The sequence below is a fragment of the Polistes fuscatus genome, unplaced genomic scaffold (genome assembly GCF_010416935.1).
Source record: "Polistes fuscatus isolate 324 unplaced genomic scaffold, CU_Pfus_HIC Scaffold28, whole genome shotgun sequence".
Lineage (NCBI taxonomy): Eukaryota > Metazoa > Arthropoda > Insecta > Hymenoptera > Vespidae > Polistes > Polistes fuscatus.
In genome coordinates this window covers 706,687-726,543 of record NW_025113105.1, presented here as the reverse complement: position 1 = coordinate 726,543, position 19,857 = coordinate 706,687, and the positions used below count along the sequence as shown (strand labels likewise).

The following is a 19,857-nucleotide window of genomic DNA, read 5'->3' as shown; positions in this document are numbered from 1 at the left end:
AAACAAAAATATAATATCTAAATCAAAGAAGTATTCGTACACGCTATTTTAATGTAAATGTGTGTTCAATTATTTATAATATATTAAAATATATAATATTTCTGTTTTTTTTTAAAAAGAATTTCGAAACTATAAATCAAATATTAATTGTGTCTAATCGACAACGATGATCATACAAATACTTCTATGATTGACACAATAATTCTTATATTATACTCGGTGTCAATGAATATATGAATATTTATTAAGAATGATTGAAACTTACATTATATTACGATGTGTGAAAATAAAAAAAACAGAGTATTAGATTATTAATAAAAAGATTATTTTTATAAATCGAAGAATAATTATTAAGTTGTATAAAAATGAAATAGAATATTAGATGATTAATAGAGGACACAAATGTTATTTAAAGAAGAATAAAAGTAAAAAACTTGTATGCGAAAGATGAAATAGAATAGAGAACATTAAGTTGATTAATAGAAAGAAAGAGAAAAAAATATAATATCTAAATCAAAGAAGTATTCGTACACGCTATTTTAATGTAAATGTGTGTTCAATTATTTATAATATATTAAAATATATAATATTTCTGCTTTTTTTTTAAAAAGAATTTCGAAACTAAATCAAATATTAATTGTGTCTAATCGACAACGATGATCATACAATACTTCTATGATTGACACAATAATTCTTTATATTATACTCGGTGTCAATGAATATATGAATATTTATTAAGAATGATTGGAACTTACATTATATTACGATGTGTGAAAATAAAAAAAAACAGAGTATTAGATTATTAATAAAAAAGATTATTTTTATAAATCGAAGAATAATTATTAAGTTGTATAAAAATGAAATAGAATATTAGATGATTAATAGAGGACACAAATGTTATTTAAAAGAATAATAAAAGTAAAAAACTTGTATGCGAAAGATGAAATAGAATAGAGAACATTAAGTTGATTAATAGAAAGAAAGAGAAAAAAAAATATAATATCTAAATCAAAGAAGTATTCGTACACGCTATTTTAATGTAAATGTGTGTTCAATTATTTATAATATATTAAAATATATATTTCTGCTTTTTTTTTTAAAAAAAGAATTTCGAAACTATAAATTAAATATTAATTGTGTCTAATCGACAACGATGATCATACAAATACTTCTATGATTCACACAATAATTCTTTATATTATACTCGGTGTCAATGAATATATGAATATTTATTAAGAATGATTGAAACTTACATTATATTACGATGTGTGAAAATAAAAAAAAAACGGAGTATTAGATTATTAATAAAAAAGATTATTTCTATCACACATCGAAGAATATTATTAAGTTGTATGAAAATGAAATAGAATATTAGATGATTAATAGAGAAACAAAATGTTATTGAAATGAATAATAAAAGTAAAAAACTTGTATGCGAAAGATGAAATAGAATAGAGAATATTAAGTTGATTAATAGAAAGAAAGAGAAAAAAAAAATATAATATCTAAATCAAAGAAGTATTCGTACACGCTATTTTAATGTAAATGTGTGTTCAATTATTTATAATATATTAAAAATATATATAATATTTCTGTTTTTTTTTAAAAAGAATTTCGAAACTATAAATCAATATTAATTGTGTCTAATCGATGATCATACAAATACTTCTATGATTGACACAATAATTCTTTATATTATACTCGGTGTCAATGAATATGTGAATATTTATTAAGAATGATTGAAACTTACATTACATTACGATGTGTGAAAATTAAAAAAAAAACGGAGTATTAGATTATTAATAAAAAAGATTATTTTTATCAATCGAAGAATAATTATTAAGTTGTATAAAAATGAAATAGAATATTAGATGATTAATAGAGAACACAAAATGTTATTTAAAAGAATAATAAAAGTAAAAAACTTGTATGCGATAAATGAAATAGAATAGAGAATATTAAGTTGATTAATAGAAAGAAAGAGAAAAAAAAATATAATATCTAAATCACATAGGATTTATTACGACAATTTACACGTTCATCATAATCTATCATATTTCTATCGATACATATATAGATACATCGGAATACTACTATCATATGTACAGTGCATATCACATACAATTGAATTCGGAAAAGGAAACCCCATTGGAGGAGTCCCATGGAGGTAGCTAAAAAAAATCCTCCTCGTTATTTATTTATATAATTATATAACTATTGATTGATTTGTTTTTTCAAATATCGCGATTAATCGATACTTTTCTCCGCGTAAGTTTAACTTTTCAAGGAAAATTGTGTAATAAGTATTTCAATATACGAGAGAGAGAGAGAGAGAGAAAGAGAAAGGTTTTGCGTTAATTTTTGGGAGGAAGAAATGAACGAAAGCGTTTAAGATCGTAGAATATTTCGAGATATTATTTATAATTATGGAACACGATTAAATAGATAATAACGCGATTTTGATTTTTATTTCAATCTTCGTTTTTCCAGGTATTGGGCCGGAGACGGGGGGGGGATGAAAAATTTTGTCAAGATTATAATTCTCGGGGTTGCTTTTTTTTTTTCTTATTTTTTGTTTTTTCTTTTTTTTGTTTTTCTTCACGAGAGAATCGCGAGACTAAATTCGGATTTTTTTTTTAATTATATTTATCGGAGATTCATCGACGCTAGTCTTATATTACAATTGGATTTGATTATACGGAAATTTAACAATCTTTGAAATAAAAAGAAAAACAATAAACAAATTTGATTAAATCATGAAGCCAATTTTATGATTTATATAAATGAAAAAATATTATAAATAATATTAATTGTATGCACTATTATAGATATTAAATAAAATAAAAATCATTCGATAACATTGTAAATACTCTAACGAGAAATAAAATCGCGCTTCTTTATTTCTTATCATAAATTAATAAAATTAATGAATTTTCTATTAATTTAGGATTTGATAAATTTTTCCGTATAATATCGTCTAATTATTTATTATTAAAGAACGAATCTAATTTGTAAGATCACCTTTGGCACTTGAACAAATTATTCCGAGTTAACTCGTGTGGCTTGTTCATTCGAAGGGTCTCCTTTTGGTTCCTTTACGTAGTCAACCACTAATTCTAGACCAATTACAGCACGCAGATCCTTTCTCTCGTCTTCTTTACTCCCAGAGGAGTTGCTGGCGTCTTCCTGTTTCGTGGAGTCCTCGCCTGTATTAGAAAAAAACAATTGGATGATAATCGTCCGTTCGAATGTCTCAACTTTTACGCCTAACTTTTTGTTCGTTTGAAAAAGTAAGGAGGAAACCTATTTTCAATGGTTTAACGCGTTTTAAACGGTGATATTTGTTTTAAGGATTAATTTTTTAATGTATAATTTTTTTATTATGTAGGATTCGTGAAAAAATTGGACCGTTGGACTGACTGGAGGACTGGGACTCGAACCCGGACTTCCGCTTTTCGGACGACTGCTCTTTAACCATTGAGCTATCCAGGGCCCACCGTCCAATCTCTTCACGAATGCCTATTTAAGTATTTGGCTTGGAGGCGCTCGCATCCCACAATAATTAATGTAAAAGAAAAAACGAAAAGGTTCGATCTGTTATTTATAAAAAGTAAAAAATGATATTGAAAGAAGAAAAACAATAGAAAATGCAAACTTACTTTCCGATAATCCTTGTTTGATATCGTCATTTTCCGTGATCGGTGTATCTTGCTTAGAAATTTTGTTCTTTTGTATATCCTTGTAGGTCCTACTGAGATGCTTCAAAATGTAATTGGTGCCGTGTATATTTTCGTCGATGGTTCTAGATGTGGTAGCTTCGTCCCTCGTGAGATTCAATGGACGATTACCGTATTCCTTTGATTGCGGAACGCTAAAAGCCGAACAGTGCTTGCTTTTGAATGGTAACTGTCTCTCGTTCAATTTACGATCCCATATATGTCCGGAGACACGTAGGTCGATGAAAAAACGTAATGGATCTATGCCAGGATAGGATTGTGGCATTGGATACGGCGGATACCAAAGTGGACTTGGAAGAAATTCGGAATTTGTTACGTTGCCGGGTAAACCAAATCCTTTAACACCTTGAAATACTTCGCAACCTCTTCCAGGAAGTCCCGGAAGGAAGTTCATCGAGAAATCGAGCTTTTTCTGATCTGCCAATAAGGACAATTCGGGAACGTTAACTTGATTCTTCGAACGTTCCTCGTAACCATTTCTATCTCCGTAATTACAATTTTTACGATCAACGTGTTGTTGTTGTTGCTGTTGCTGTTGTTGTTGCTGTTGTTGTTGTTGTTGCTGTTGCTGTTCTTCCGGTTTAACTTTTTGCAACTCAACAGTTGGGAAAATGGTTTCCGGTGAATGCGATTGTTCGAAATGACAGGGCCGTTCGTCGAAAAAATTCTTACTCTGTTTGACGAATTCGGATTTGGTATCGTCCATTGATTTCAACATATCCCCACCGAAATTATTAGATTTTTGTTCGAAGACGTTTATCTTGTTATCCGTGTCATAAGTGTCGTTCTGTTTGTTCCTGTTAGTTTCCAAACGCGAATCTAATTGTTGCTGAGCCAGCTGTTGCGTTTGTCCGTGATAATACTTGTCCTGTTGCGACGATTGATGATGATTGTTATGATGATGGTGATGATGATGATGATGATGATGATTTCTCTCCTTGGTCGTAAGTTCGAGTGGCCTGTCACGTACGTCTCGCCATGATCTCTTACGACGTCTAGGCGTGTTACCACTGTTTGCCGTAGACGACGACGTTGCTTCCGCTTTAGCTTGAACGAACGATCTTAACATTTCACTGAAGAAAAAACTGTGAGGTGTCAGTGGTACGTTGTACAAGTAAGGTGGGGTTGCTGCCAATAATCGTGAAACTAAATCACCACCCGACAATGAGGCTGGAGTCTTCAAAGTAGACGGATCACCCGTTGTTGTCGTCATCTTTGATATCCTTCCGATGATCAATTATTTTCTATTCAAAAATACAAAATATAATGTGCGATTTAGATTTTTCATTATTTTCATAATTTATACATTTGATATAATGTATTTTAATATTATTTCTATCGAGTAGTGTGTCGACTATAGGATACTTTTCTCATTTTTAATTTCATATTATTCTTCGCGAGAGTTTTTTTTATAATTATTCCTTATATATCAAGGAATAAATAATAAGTGTAATATACAATTAATATTTATACTTTCGTGTTTAGTAATTTATATATATAAAAGAGGCATACTTTAAATAGATAAATATTTATTAAAGATTTATATATATATATATAAATTATAAAATTATAATATTAAAAAATTATAATCATAATAATATTATAATTATAATATTATTAATAAAATTATAATAATAATAATAATATTATAATAAATTATAAAATTTATATATATATATATATATGTAAGTATATAATAATAAATAAATATAATATATAATATATGATATATAATATAAAAATATATAATAATAATATAAATAATATATAATAATAAATATATAATAATAAAATATATAATATATAAATAAAATGATCGAATAAATTAATAAAAGAATCCGAAAGAAAATCTCTGAATATTGTTGAATACCATCTGCGAAAAATAGGAAAAAAGAAGAATGAAGAAGAAGATTATGATGATGATGATGATGATGATGATGAAAATGATGATAATAAGATTGGGATGTTCTCGGTGTGAGTTGTAAATCGACGAAGCGAAAGCGAGGTACTATTGTCTTCAGAAATTAATCGAATAGCTACCGCTGTTAAGACCAAGACTAAGGAGGAAGTAATGCCTATATGAAGTTAGGCAAAGCCTTAGGACGGTCTAGCATCGGAATCATCCATTAGGGATTACTAATTTCTGTCAAGCGCACGACTCTGTTTCGGTCGGATGCCTTCTTCTCAACAGAAATTCTCGGAAAACTTCTCCGAGGAATCGTCTGATGAGAAACTACCAAATGCGAGGATCATTCTCTTAACGATGTTAAAACGATCTACCATACGTTGTTTGGATTATTTCACGTCTAACGAATTATGACATTACCATTTCCCATTTCCCATTTTTTCTTCTCTTATTCTTTAAACATTTTTTTTCTTTTTTCTTTCGTCGAATAATTTTTTTTAATTTTGTTAAATTTTAAGGGGTTATACGCAGTTGCGAGGCTCAAAAAAGATGTCTTTTTATGAATTTTTTATAGAAAAAGTTTTAACTTGTCAATAATAAGTGATAGTAATTCAAATAGAGCCAACTTTTGAGAATACAATAGCGCGTCGATTATGTAAAAATATTAATCTGCACCGCTCCTGTAGATGATTTCCTGAACTAAAAAAAGACCTAATAATATTAAATAACCTCTAAAAAAGACGTTTGGCGGTGATCTCCATTTTGGCGGTTTGGATTATTTGAAATTACAAAATATGGTGGATTCTTTTAAAGGATAGATTAATGCAGGTATTAAACGGAAGGAATATTAAAAATTTTGATTTTTGACAAAATGGGGTCTATTTGAAAAAAAGTTTTTGCTTTTGACTAAAATTTTCGCTCTAAATTGTTACAAAAAAATAGTAATAAATTTTTTTAAAAATTATTCTTTATACTTAATACCTGAGGAATATATCTAAGAAGATTGTGTAAAAATTTGAAACCGATCGGTTAAGCCGTTTTTGAAAAATCGAGATCACCGACTTTGAAAATACCGTTTTGAGAAAAACGCGTTTTAAGTTTCAAAGAGACGTTTACACATAGTTAAAAATTTTTGTTTGCAGCTTACACGAAGTGAAGAATATTTGCCGGATCGATTTGAAATTTTCAGAGAATATACTTAAATATATGTACATTCCGAAAATGCACAAAAAAAAAACCGATTTTTTATAAATTCTAACTGCGTATAACCCCTTAATTCTAGAATTTCTAGTGATATCTAGTGATATTGTATTAAGTTAAGAGTAAAACGTGTATTATAAAATATATTACAAAAGATGATGGAGGTACGTTAACCGATTTTATCGAATTACTTTACGCGGTTTCTCCTGTTGAAAGTGAATTTTCAAAATTATCGAACCTTTGATTTAAGTGAGTATGATTAATGGTGGTGGTATCGTGTAAACGTGTGTTGTAAAATATTGCAAGTACTGGTACAAAAGATGGTCTACGATGGTAACCGGTTTTATCCAATTACCGCATGCGGTTTCTGTACTGACACAATTGAATTTACAAAATTATCAAACCCTTGATCTCCCTGTATACGTGTAAATATATAAGTATGTGCACAATATGTACCATAAAATAATAGATTAATAACAAAATACCACAACTCAGTGTCACATGGAATTATTATTGTTGGGAAGAATAAATTTGGAAATGTAAGGGTTTGCATGGACGTAATTTATTTTGAATTGGTAATAGATTATTTAAGTAGATGAAAGATTCATTAATAACATGATACTAAAAACTATGTAGCTCAAATTAACCAACGATTAAAGAAATAAACCCACAACTCGGTGTCACATAAAATTGTTACTATTAAGAAGAATAAATTTGGAAATGTAACGGTTTGCATTGGCGTTGTTAATTTGAATTGCTAATAGAAGATTTAAGTAGATGAAAGATTTTCTTAAAATGTGATAGATAAAAAACATAAAGAAATAAACTCACAACTCGGTGTCCCGTAAAATTATTACTGTTAAGAAAAATAAATTTGGAAATGTAAGAGTTTGCATGGACGTAATTTATTTTGAATTGGTAAAAGATTATTTAAGTAGATGAAAGATTCATTAATAACATGATACATAAAAACTATGTAGCTCAAATTAACCAACGATTAAAGAAATAAACCCACAACTCGGTGTCACATAAAATTGTTACTATTAAGAAGAATAAATTTGGAAATGTAACGGTTTGCATTGGCGTTGTTAATTTTGAATTGCTAATAGAAGATTTAAGTAGATGAAAGATTTTTTTAAAATGTGATAGATAAAAAACATAAAGAAATAAACTCACAACTCGGTGTCCCGTAAAATTATTACTGTTAAGAAAAATAAATTTGGAAATGTAAGAGTTTGCATGGACGTAATTATTTTGAATTGGTAAAAGATTATTTAAGTAGATGAAAGATTCATTAATAACATGATACATAAAAACTATGTAGCTCAAATTAACCAACGATTAAAGAAATAAACCCACAACTCGGTGTCACATAAAATTGTTACTATTAAGAAGAATAAATTTGGAAATGTATAAACGGTTTGCATTGGCGTTGTTAATTTTGAATTGCTAATAGAAGATTTAAGTAGATGAAAGATTTTTTTAAAATATGATAGATAAAAAACATAAAGAAATAAACCCACAACTCGGTGTCATATAAAATTGTTACTGTTAAGAAGAATAAATTTGGAAATGTAAGAGTTTGCATGGACGTAATTTATTTTGAATTGGTAAAAGATTATTTAAGTAGATGAAAGATTCATTAATAACATGATACATAAAAACTATGTAGCTCAAATTAACCAACGATTAAAGAAATAAACCCACAACTCGGTGTCACATAAAATTGTTACTATTAAGAAGAATAAATTTGGAAATGTAACGGTTTGCATTGGCGTTGTTAATTTTGAATTGCTAATAGAAGATTTAAGTAGATGAAAGATTTTTTAAAAATATGATAGATAAAAAACATGCATTAGAAAATAATCAGTGATTAAAGAAATAAACCCACAACTCGGTGTCATATAAAATTGTTACTGTTAAGAAGAATAAATTTGGAAACGTAAGGGTTTGCATGGACGTTGTTAATTTTGAATTGGTAATAGAAGATACAAGTAGATAAAAAATTCATTAACAACGTGATACATAAAAAATATTGTAGCCTCTCATAAAATTGTTACCGTCATGAAATATAAATTTGTAAATGTATATACATATATAAGGATTTACGTTGCGACGTCGTTAATCTTGCTTGGTATATTCGATGTTAGAAGGTGGTATAGAAGTTTTTAAGTCGATGATGAAAGATTCTTTTACGATGGGGGAAAGAGCAAGGAGCAACGAATCGTGGAAGAGTAGAATAGAGGTCCGTATCCGTGTCCGCCGTTCGCGTACCAAGAAGAGGAGGGAGGAAAGGGATCGGGTATTGTTTCGGTCCATTGTTTCCTAAACAAACGACGTCCACGTTGTTTCGTCAGGAGATATTATGTTCAGCCAGACAGGCAGGACGAACGGGAAATGGACTGCTGTCAGTTTTACTCTTCGTGATAAATACGAGCCCCAGTCGCCTGTGTCCGTCCGTCCGTCTGTCCGTCCGTCCGTCCCACCGTCCCACCGTCCGGTACACACACTCTACCCATAATTCCGTTCATCTTTATCGTCCCACGAAACACATTCTACGATAACAAAAGGAGGAGAGACACATATTTTCTTATTATTATTCTTCGTTCTGATTCCGTTCGACTTTTCGTCCTATTCGTACCACTCGATTTTCAATTTTTTACATAAGTAAAATTATAAATAAAATAATTATAAATAAAATAAAATTAATAAAGTAAAATAAAATGAAAACTAAAGTAAAGTAAAATTATAAAATCATTTCTTTTCGTTCGTTTTATTATTATTACCGTTTGTCTCAATTTATTTTCTTTTTTTTTTCTTATTGCCAGAATTCACGATAGAAACAAATTAGGAAAAAAGTAAGATTATTGGAGAGAAGAAGATTTTTCGAAATTCAACTTAAAAGATTTTAAAAACTATTTCGTTGGCATTTGTATGCATTTGTGAAAGATTCGTTGATCGAACGTTATATTTTTCTTTTGCAAGAATCTCTTCTATCCAACAGTAATATTTGTAAATTGTCGATAGAATATCGCGAAGAATAATGATAATTAAAAAAATCCCTATGGCAATATATTCCATAAATAAATAAATAAATAATGTAAATAAATGAAAAAAAAGAAAAGAAATTTGAAAAAAAAAAAGATAGTCAATCCAAGAAATAACTTTATTCCACGAGGATCAAAGTTAATTTCCGTAGTGAATTTAGCGCGACGTCATCCGACGTAAAAGCTTTCGCGAATGGCTGAGCTTCCTCCTTTCGACGGATTCCTTGAAGAAGATCTTTATTGTTTCCTTTCTGTTATTCCCTCTCCCTTCTTCTTCTTCTTCTTCTTCTCTTTCTCGAAGGATCTTAATAGCTCCTTTCATCTCTCCACAGTCGTCTCTTCTCTTTCGATCTTTCCCAGCTACCGACGAGAATATGGCAAAGAGTATAAGAAACGAAAAGAAGAAAAAAAAACACGAACGAAACAACAAAAACAAAACAGTCAAGAAAAAGAAAAAGAAGAAGAAAACCACCCACCAACCAGCCCTGTCTTCCCGTCCCCTTCCTCCTCCCTTTGGCCCCTTCCTCCTCCCTTTGCCCCCTGCCTCTCCCCACTTGCACACTTTTCTTACGATAGAACTTTACGGTAGCGACGTTACATTATTATTCTGCTCGAGGCGAAATGCTTCGAAGGATCCTCCAAGACGTCTCGTGCGCGCCGTTTCGGTTTCACGCTTTCGTAAAAGGGCTCCAAGGTAGAAACGAATAGTTGTGGTAGTAGTGGTATGCTCGCTTGGAATACCACGAGAAAGAGAGAGAGAGAGAGAGGATGGGAAGGGGGTTTACGATTCATAAGACAACTCGGTGGATTGAATTAAGCGAGAGCAGGGCGGCAGCTGCCAATCCAAGCCCGACTAGGTCCACCCCCGGCCACCCCTCATCACCTCCCATCCAACCATCACGAATCTGCATAATCCCGTTCACGTCGACGATTCTAATTGGCGGATTGTTTCAATCTCTCTGTACCCGCGAATATTTGCATTCCTACGTCTACGCTTCCAAACTACCCCAATCCTCTTTTTTTTTTACCTTTTTCTTTTTTTCTTCTTTTTTTCCTTTCAACTTTTGGTTTCAACCTTTTCTTTTCTTTCTTTTTTTTTTGCTTTTTCTTTTTCTTTTCTTTTCTTTCTCTCTTTTGGTCAATCGAATTTTTTAATACTAAGATTAGTGTCGTCCTATGAGTCTCATTCTTTTTTTGTTTCTTTCTTCTAATTTCTATAGGGATGAAAAGGGGTAGTGGTTAATGGTAATCAGTCTGACTAGACTTTTAAGTAGTCAATGATTCTTTTAATACGGTCAGACACGTTATTTCTGTTACGAGCCACGTTAATTCGTATTATATGTAATTACATTTAATTTGTAGGAATAAAAAGGGTAGTAGTTAAAGGTAATCAGTTTGACTAAACTTTGAAGTAGTCAATGGTTTTTTCGGTACGGTCAGACACAGTCAGGCACGTCTGTTCTTACTATTTAATTTGAAGTAGTCAATGGTTTTTTCGGTAAGGTCACACACAGTCAGACACGTCTGTTTTTACTACCTAATATGAAGTAGTCAATAGTTTTTTCGGTATGGTCAGACACGTCCTTTCTGATACGAGCCACGTTAATTCGTATTATATGTAATTACATTTAATTTGTGGGAATAAAAAGGGTAGTAGTTAAAGGTAATCAGTCTAACTAAACTTTGAAGTAGTCAATGGTTTTTTCGGTACGGTCAAACACAGTCAGACACGTCTGTTCTTACTATTTAATTTGAAGTAGTCAATGATCCCTTCGGTACAGTCAGACACGTCTTTTCTGATACGAGCCACGTTTTTAATTCGTATTATATGTAATTACATTTAATTTGTGGGAATAAAAAGGGTGATTGTCAGACTGATTGTCTGACTAAACTTTGAAGTAGTCTATGGTTTTTTCGGTACGGTCAGACACAGCAGAACGTCTGTTCTACCTACTTAATTTGAAGTAGTCAATAGTTTTTTTCGGTACGACAGACACAGTCAGACACATCTGTTCTTACTACTTAATTTGAAGTAGTCAATGGTCCCTTCGGTATGGTCAGACATAGTCAGACACGTCTGTTCCTTTACTTAATTTAAAGTAGCCAATGGTTTCTTTCGGTATGATCAGACACAGTCAGACACATCTGCTCTTACTACTTAATTTGAAGTAGTCAATGGTCCCTTCGGTATGTTCAGACGCATCTTTTCTGATACGAGCCACGTTTTTAATTCGTATTATATAAAATTTAGTAGAAACAAATTTATGAAAATATTTCATATTATTTCACGTTCCTTTAAACCAACACCTCCCTCCTACCCCCACCCTCACCCCATCCACGGTAGTTTTGTTTGTTTATTTAAACTTCTTTATCATCCCGTTTCTTTGTGGGAGAGTTTAGTTTTGGTAAAAATAATAAAAAAAATAAAAATAAAGAAGAAAAAAAGAAATACAAGAAGCTTCGCGTATTTTATATCTACCGTCGGCATATAAACATTTTTATTACACGGGTTCTTGTCTTTCGCAAAACGTTCTCCCTTTACATAATGGAAAGAAACGTCGTGCGGCTTGGCTGCTACGAATTTTACTTCTCTCATTCTCTGTTTATCTTCTTCTACTTCTTCTTCTTCTTCTTTCTTTCTTTCTTTCTTTCTTTCATTTCTCTTTTTTCTTGTTTCTTTTTTATATGACTTTATTCTTCAGGTAACTCGAACGTTTCGTACCAACACTCGCAATCAGTTTCGGTTTGAAAAAAAAAAAGTGTGCCGCTGTCAAAGAAACACACCCGGGGGTTTCTCAAAGACAATGACCGATACCGTACCACGCGAACGCGAAATTAAAGAAATAATTCCTTATTCAAACGCGGTATACACGTATATTTCCCCGTTTCTTTCTTTATTTATAATTATTATTCTCGATTCTGTTAATCTCAACGTCGATGAATGGGACTTCGTTGAGTCCTTGTTTCTCGCTAAAAAAAAAAAAAATAAAGAAATAGGAATAAGAAAAATGCAAGAGACTCGATCGTCGGAAACTGTGGAAAAACTCTAACAAGGCGTTACATTTCAAACAAACAAAAATAAAACAAGCCCGCATTGAGTACAACCAACGTATAATTACAGATGGAACAAATTCAAATGTCTTTCGTCGTTGAATCATTTTTAACTGGACAGAAATAGCTGTCGGTCATTCGAAAATAAAATCTACGAAACATATTTTATTTTATTTTTTTTTTTTTTTTCGTTCCAATTAATAATCTACAAACGAACAATAATTCCCCTTTTATTTTTTCGTTCCTTTTTTTTTTTTTTATTCGATATACATTTGAGAAGTAACTTAGTCCTCTTTTCCGTTTTCCTCACTTTCCCTCAATAAGAGAGAAAAAGAAAAGAAAAAGAAATATATTGCAAATGAAGCCAACGAAATGATTATTCGTTAACGATCGAAATTAACCTTTAATATCAATCGAAAATTGAATATCAATCGAAAATTGAATATTAATCAAATAATTTATATCATTTTCTTTGGCTTGTCTCTTGTTATTTAAGATTGCGAAACGAATCAGACGAGATGATATTCGTTCGTGCAAGCTCGTCAAATGAAAAACAAACAAACGTAACTAGCTCTGTGTGTGTGTGTGTGTGTGTGTATGAAGTGTGCGATGTAGTAGGTCCTATCTCTCTTTTTCTTTCTATCCACGAATGGGAATAGTAAGCCACGATCACGTATCGTATGGAAACTGGGAAACGATTATTCCGAATCTGGTGTTCAACGAACGATGAAATACGCGTCCGCGTGTAGATATTTGATGTCGATATGAACGAAACTGAGGGCAGGAAGAGAAGAGAAGGGGGGGAGGGTTGGTTGAGTATAGGTATGAGTTTTTGGACACGGAAAAAAAAAAAGAAAAAAAAAAAGGGAAGAGAAGGGACGTGGAAAATATGTACGCGAGAGTTGGGTTGTCCGTCGAACAATGGGGAACGCGTGTATAATGTTTTAGGTTTTAGGGTTGTCAACCCGTTCGTCTCTGTCGATTTGACGATAAATTAAAAAAAAAAAAACATCGAACATATATTATTTTTCTTTTCTTTAATAACTTTCGTTTCCTATACTTTTGCTCGTGTTTTATATTTTGTATTCGTTTCGTTCGAATCGTTCGAAAGCGTCGAAAAAGTGGCGAAGAAAAAGGAAAACAACAACAACAACAAAAAAAGAGAGAAGAAAAAAACGGGACGAGCAAACGCGACGAGGTGTCCAGGCGTTTTATTGCGTCATCGTCGGACACGCACATCGCTCCTGTCGACTCTGGTGGCAAGTTTTTTTTTTTTCTTTTTATTTATTTATTACCGACCCCGCCGCCCCCCCCCCTTACGTTTAGGTCGTGCAATAAATTTTTCTTTTATTTATTTTTATTGTCAGACCAAAACGAGATTCCTGACTGATTAGTTGGATAATCGTACGGGAAATGTTTTCTTTTTTTTTTCTTATTTTTTTTTTTTTTGTTAATTTAAGTTTGACACGCGACTGTTAGATCGATCGATGTTTTAAAAGTGGTAAAAAAGTGGTAACAACTATGAGAACGACCTTGCCATTTCTTTTCCCCTGCCTACCTCTTTTTTCTCTTTTTTTTTTCTTTTTATTTTTATCGTTCGTCAAAAAGCAAAATAACAAACGGCTCGCGTCATTACGATTAACAACAAGTTGGCGAGTATTAAGGGTAAGGGAGAAACGGTTAACCAGCTGGGTAAAGCATATAAAACGTAATCGCGATCACTCAAACGCACACGTTAAACACACGCACGTAAACATGCACTCACTCGCTCACTCACTTACTCACTCACGCACACGCGAATAGTTATACCACACTCACAGAACTGATTTCTAAACGAACGAGTACATTTTTGTATTTTCTTTCAAACGTCGTCCTTCCTTCCGTCGTTTCGTAACAATTGTCACGCACTAAAAAATCACGATGGGTTTTTTTACTTCCAATCTTTCTAATCTAACCACATAAATGTCATTCATTAATGAATTAAACAAAATTCACAAAACCCCCTTTCGTCGAAGAGAATTCAAATGAAAGTAACGTTCAAAATCTTAAAGAATTCGATTAAATAAATAACAAGGTACATTAAGTTTAAAAAAAAAAAGGATAACTTAAATTAGAAACACAAAATTAGGACACAAGGAATATAAAACGTTATACGAACTCACCTGTTCGCACTATTCCAAATCCAGTCTTACAAGTTGGAGGGTTAGTTCTCGTAACTTCTTCCAATGGTAGATCCTCCGAGAGAAGACGACTAAACGATCTATGGATCTCTAGAGCGAGAGTGGGAGGATGGCAGAAAGGGATAACGATGAAAAATACGAAGGAAATAAATAGAAATATAAATATAATCTAATATTGTAAACTATAAATACGTATATATACATATATATAGATATATGTAAGATAAATTATGTGATTTTTTTCGAACAAACGAAACAAAAACTAGAACGAAAACTAGAACGAAAACTATAACAAGAAGAACGATAACGATAACTGGAACAAGAGATAGATAGAGAGAAAAAGAGAGAGAGAGAGAGATATGTATATAATAGATAGAGAGAAAGAGAAAGATATATATATATATATATCTATGTGTATATATATATATATATATATATATATATATATATATATATAAAGAGAGAAAGGCCGGTGGTGTACTGCCGCGTGCTGCTCGTGCCGGCAAATGAGATAATAATCGGAGGACTCAGTCACTCGTCGTCGGCCAGCAGCACCGTGGCAGGCAGGGTGGTTGTTCGACGGCGACTCTGGCTGCCAGTGGGGGTTGTATTCCAACCCCTGACGAGAGAGTCCGTGGTGGCGGGAGTGCGAACGAGGCTGCCTGCCTGCCTGCCAGCCTGCCAGAGTACGAGGAACGTGTTCATATACGTATCTATCATTTATCCTTGTGTGCCTGTGTATCTACGTGTGTGTGTATACGTCTGTCCGTGCGTAAGAGAGAAACGAGAAAGTTAGAAAGAGATGGATAGACAGATAGATAGAGGTAGGAGGAATCACGGGGGATGATCGGTGGTAGTAGGAGGAGAAAGCCGGAGGCAGAGGGTGGTGGTTTTTGAGATGATCCGGCCAATCTGCGCATCATTTCCCCATTGCGTCCCCCCTTCCTCCTCCTCCTCCTTCTCTTCCTCCCTCCCCCACGCCTCCCGTTTGCCGCCGTGGCAAACCGGCGCGGAATCCGCGCCACCGCAAGCACCACCGTTGAGAGAAGCCCCTGTTGAATGCCACATTTCGAGCCGAGGACAGAGAGAAAGACCGAACGGTAGAGGAGCAACAAGAAATCAGAGGAACGGAGAGAAAGTGCGAGAGAGAAAAAATGTGAGAACGAGCGAGAGGGAAACGGCGGGAAAGAGAGAAGAGGAGGCGGTACTAAAAAGGGGAGGGAAAGAGGGAGAAAGAGAAAGAGAGTGGAGGAGGGAGGGGGGTTGCGATGTACCCCCTGTGCACTGCTGGCACTGCTGTTACTGCCTCTGCTCGTCTCTCCGAGGGAGCGAAAAAAGTGGAAAACAGATATAGCCAAAAGATTTCTCCTTTCTGCATCATCCTCCTACTCTTTCTATTCCTTTTCCTACTACTACTCTACTCTACTCTTCTACTCTACTCGGTCGTCCTCTTCCTCCTCTTCCTCCCGTTCCTCTTCCTCTTCCTCTTCCATTCTTCCCAAACCACCCCCCAACCCCCAACCCCCAACCCTCAAGCCCCACTCCCCAACCACCAGATTCTCCCTGTTCGTCGTATTCCGTTTCGTTTTACAGATGCGTCGACGGTCGGTGTGTTTACACTTTGAAAAGAGGAATCGCTTGCGAACTCCCTTCAAAATATCGATTTTTAATGCTGGATGAAAGGAGATGAAGATTTCTTTCTTTTTTTTTTCCTTCTTCTTCTTCTTCTTTTTTTTTCTCTTTTTTTTTTTCTTTCCTATCTAATGACTCGCGTGTTATACTAACTGCTGCTGCTGCTGCTGCTGCTGCTGCTCTTCTATTATTCTTCCTTTTTTTTTCTTTTTTTTTTCTTTACTTTTACGAAAATTATCCAACTAGTTAACGGTATATATCGAGTAGGGATTTGTTTTTTCTTTTTCTATCTTTCCTCCTTTCTTTCTTTCTTTCCTTCGTTCTTCTCCCCCTAAAGATTCATGAATTAGATTTGGTATAATACGAGATGAGTTTTCTGCGAAATTACGAAAAAAATGTGAGAAATTTTGAGAAAGGAGCATATTTCTCACGTGGAATCGCGCATATAAGGTAATGGAAGGATGAGAAGGAGGTGGGGGTAGGATGGGGGTGTGCTTTATTTGCGTTAGTCAAGTTTTTTTAGGACAGCGTTTAACGGCCGGCAGGATAAGGCAAATTTGTGGTTGGATGTTTAAAGGAGCGAAGGGGTAAAAAAACAAAGAAATACAAAAATAAAAGATACTCGGTGGTGAGGAGGAGAAGCAGGAGGAGGAGGAGGAGGAGGAATGAGGACCAAGGACGGATTTGTCGTTCGCATCGTAGGGGTTTTGAAGAGAGAAAAGTGGGATGATACGTAATTTAGGGAAAATTTGTCGACGATCTACGATATTCATTATTTACATACTCGGACTCTTACTCTTACCACTACTAATAAACTACTATCCTCTATCGTGTTCTTTGGTAAAAGCTTGACGAACACGCGGGAAAGTTTCTCCTCCTCCTCCTCTTCGTAGCTTACGCGTCCTCCTGGAACGTTGTTAATTGGTCGGCTACAAAGGGTAAACCGTGAAAACACACTCGTATACTTTATCACACAACCCCATCCCCCGTCCCCCCCTTTCTACCTGGAACGAACTATCGTATTTATTTCGATGAAAGAAAATTCATTTCTTTTCAATTTTTCCAATAGGTTCATTTACTGTATCTTTACTAAATCAGGATGCGAAGGAGACAGAAATACTAAAACGAATGATAGGAAAGAGAAAGGAAGCGGAGAGGGTTTGAGAGAAGAGTGTTAAGATAATTTTTTTTTTTTTTTTTTTATAAAGTCAGTTATTAATTCGAATTTTTGAGTATTAATTTGTTATGTTTGTAATATAGTTTATATAAAATGATATATATGTATATAGTTAAATGGAATAGTATTGTAAGATATGGAAAAAGGAAGATTGTAAGGGAAGCCTTCCAAACCCGAAAGGAGCGGAGTAAAGAATAAATAAAAAATACTTCATCCTTGCGATCTTATTAGTGTCATTTGTCATCATTTTTGTTACATCTTATTGTTAGATCCCCCTTTTTTTTTTGCAACAAAACTAATTCTATGTAATATTGAAATAACAAACACCATCCAACGGTTCATTTTTAACAATATCGTTACGAAAATAACATTGAATTCATTTAGTTTCAAATAATTTTGCGTGAAATAATTAACAAACTCATTTGTTTTCTTCTTTTTTTTTTCATTTTGACTTAGATTTAGACACTTTCATAATTATAGCGCACGCGTGTTCTTTTTTTTTCTTCTTCCTTTTTTCTTTTTTTATCGTAACAAGAATGAGTGCAAACGAAAATTTGTTCTGAAACATGCGGTCTCTCTGACTTGTCAATTATTATCTGATTATTTTTGATTGTTGTTGCCTACGAAACACACAGAGAGAGATAGAGAGAGAGAGAAAGGGACGATTTTTCACATGGAGGGATTTAACATTTTTCATTTTTCCGCAACAATCACGAGCGTAGTTATGAATAATGTATTAACTAACGCGTCAGAGCTACAAAGCATATCGTGTTTATTTACAATCGATATTCAGAGCCATTCCCATGAAACACAATACTCGAACGATTTCATTGCACTCTCTCTCTCTCTCTCTCCTCTCTCTCTCTCTCTTTTAAAAACATGTCTAAAAAAAAAAGAAAAAAAGAAGAAGAATTAAAAAAAGTATCCTACTAATGAATCTTAACCCTTTGCACTTGAAGCTTTTTTCTTTTGAACCAGCAACTTGAGACGATTTCGGCCAAATTAATTTTTTACAGGTACTTTAAAAACATTTATAAAGAAACAAGCGTATAGAAATAATAATATATCATCGGTTTATTCATTTATATGTCGAAAAAAAAACAAACTTTGATAAATACTACACTCTGTAATTAATTTTGGTTGAGTTGACACTTGAAATAGGAGGCCGGGCGCCGTATCGGCGCCGCTCGAGTGCAAAGGGTTAATATTAATATTATATATATATTAAATAAATTTAATAAATAAATTAAAATTTAATAATAATAATAAATAATAATAAATAAATTAAAAATTTATAATATATATATGTATATATATATATTATATTATACATTATAACATTATAATAATTATAACATTAATATATTAATATATAAATATAATAAATAATAATAAATAATATATAAATAAAAAAATATAATAAATAATAATAAATTAAATATTAAATAACATTAATATATTAATATATAATATTAATATATAATATATTAATATATAATAATATAATAATTAATATATTAATAATATATATATTAATAATAATAATAATTAATATATATATATTAATATATTAATATAATAATAATAATATATTAATATATTAATATATTATATATAATATATAATTAAATATAATATATTAATGTTATATATTATTAATTATTATTTATTATATATTTATTATATATTATATATTTATATTATAATTATATAAAAATATTAATTTATACATATATATATTAATATATTAGTATATGTATAGATATAAAAATTTATATATAAATAGTTACTATAGTTACTTAGTATCATCGTACACGAAAAACGCTAAAAATTTTCAATATACCATAGAAAAGTAATCGAAAATAAACTTAATAATAAAGTATATTAGAGTAATAATAATTAAAACTGACATAATAATAACAGTGGT

General features: G+C 32.2%; 1 protein-coding gene and 1 long non-coding RNA gene across 2 annotated transcripts; one reads left to right on the top strand and one right to left on the bottom strand.

Moving 5' to 3' along the window:
- Window positions 1-1,995: 1,995 nt before the first annotated feature.
- LOC122519041 lies at window positions 1,996-15,727 on the bottom strand. The gene is made up of 4 exons (XM_043638204.1): window positions 15,603-15,727; window positions 15,104-15,211; window positions 3,660-4,981; window positions 1,996-3,206 (listed from the first exon to the last, which is right to left on the bottom strand). Exons 3-4 carry the CDS (start codon window positions 4,948-4,950, stop codon window positions 3,040-3,042), a joined length of 1,458 nt encoding a protein of 485 aa, XP_043494139.1. The 5' UTR covers window positions 4,951-4,981; window positions 15,104-15,211; window positions 15,603-15,727; the 3' UTR covers window positions 1,996-3,039.
- A 1,283-nt stretch (window positions 15,728-17,010) lies between these two features.
- On the top strand, window positions 17,011-17,882 carry LOC122519042. The gene is made up of 2 exons (XR_006304236.1): window positions 17,011-17,203; window positions 17,823-17,882. It is a non-coding gene; the product is annotated as an uncharacterized LOC122519042 (long non-coding RNA).
- Window positions 17,883-19,857: the final 1,975 nt, after the last annotated feature.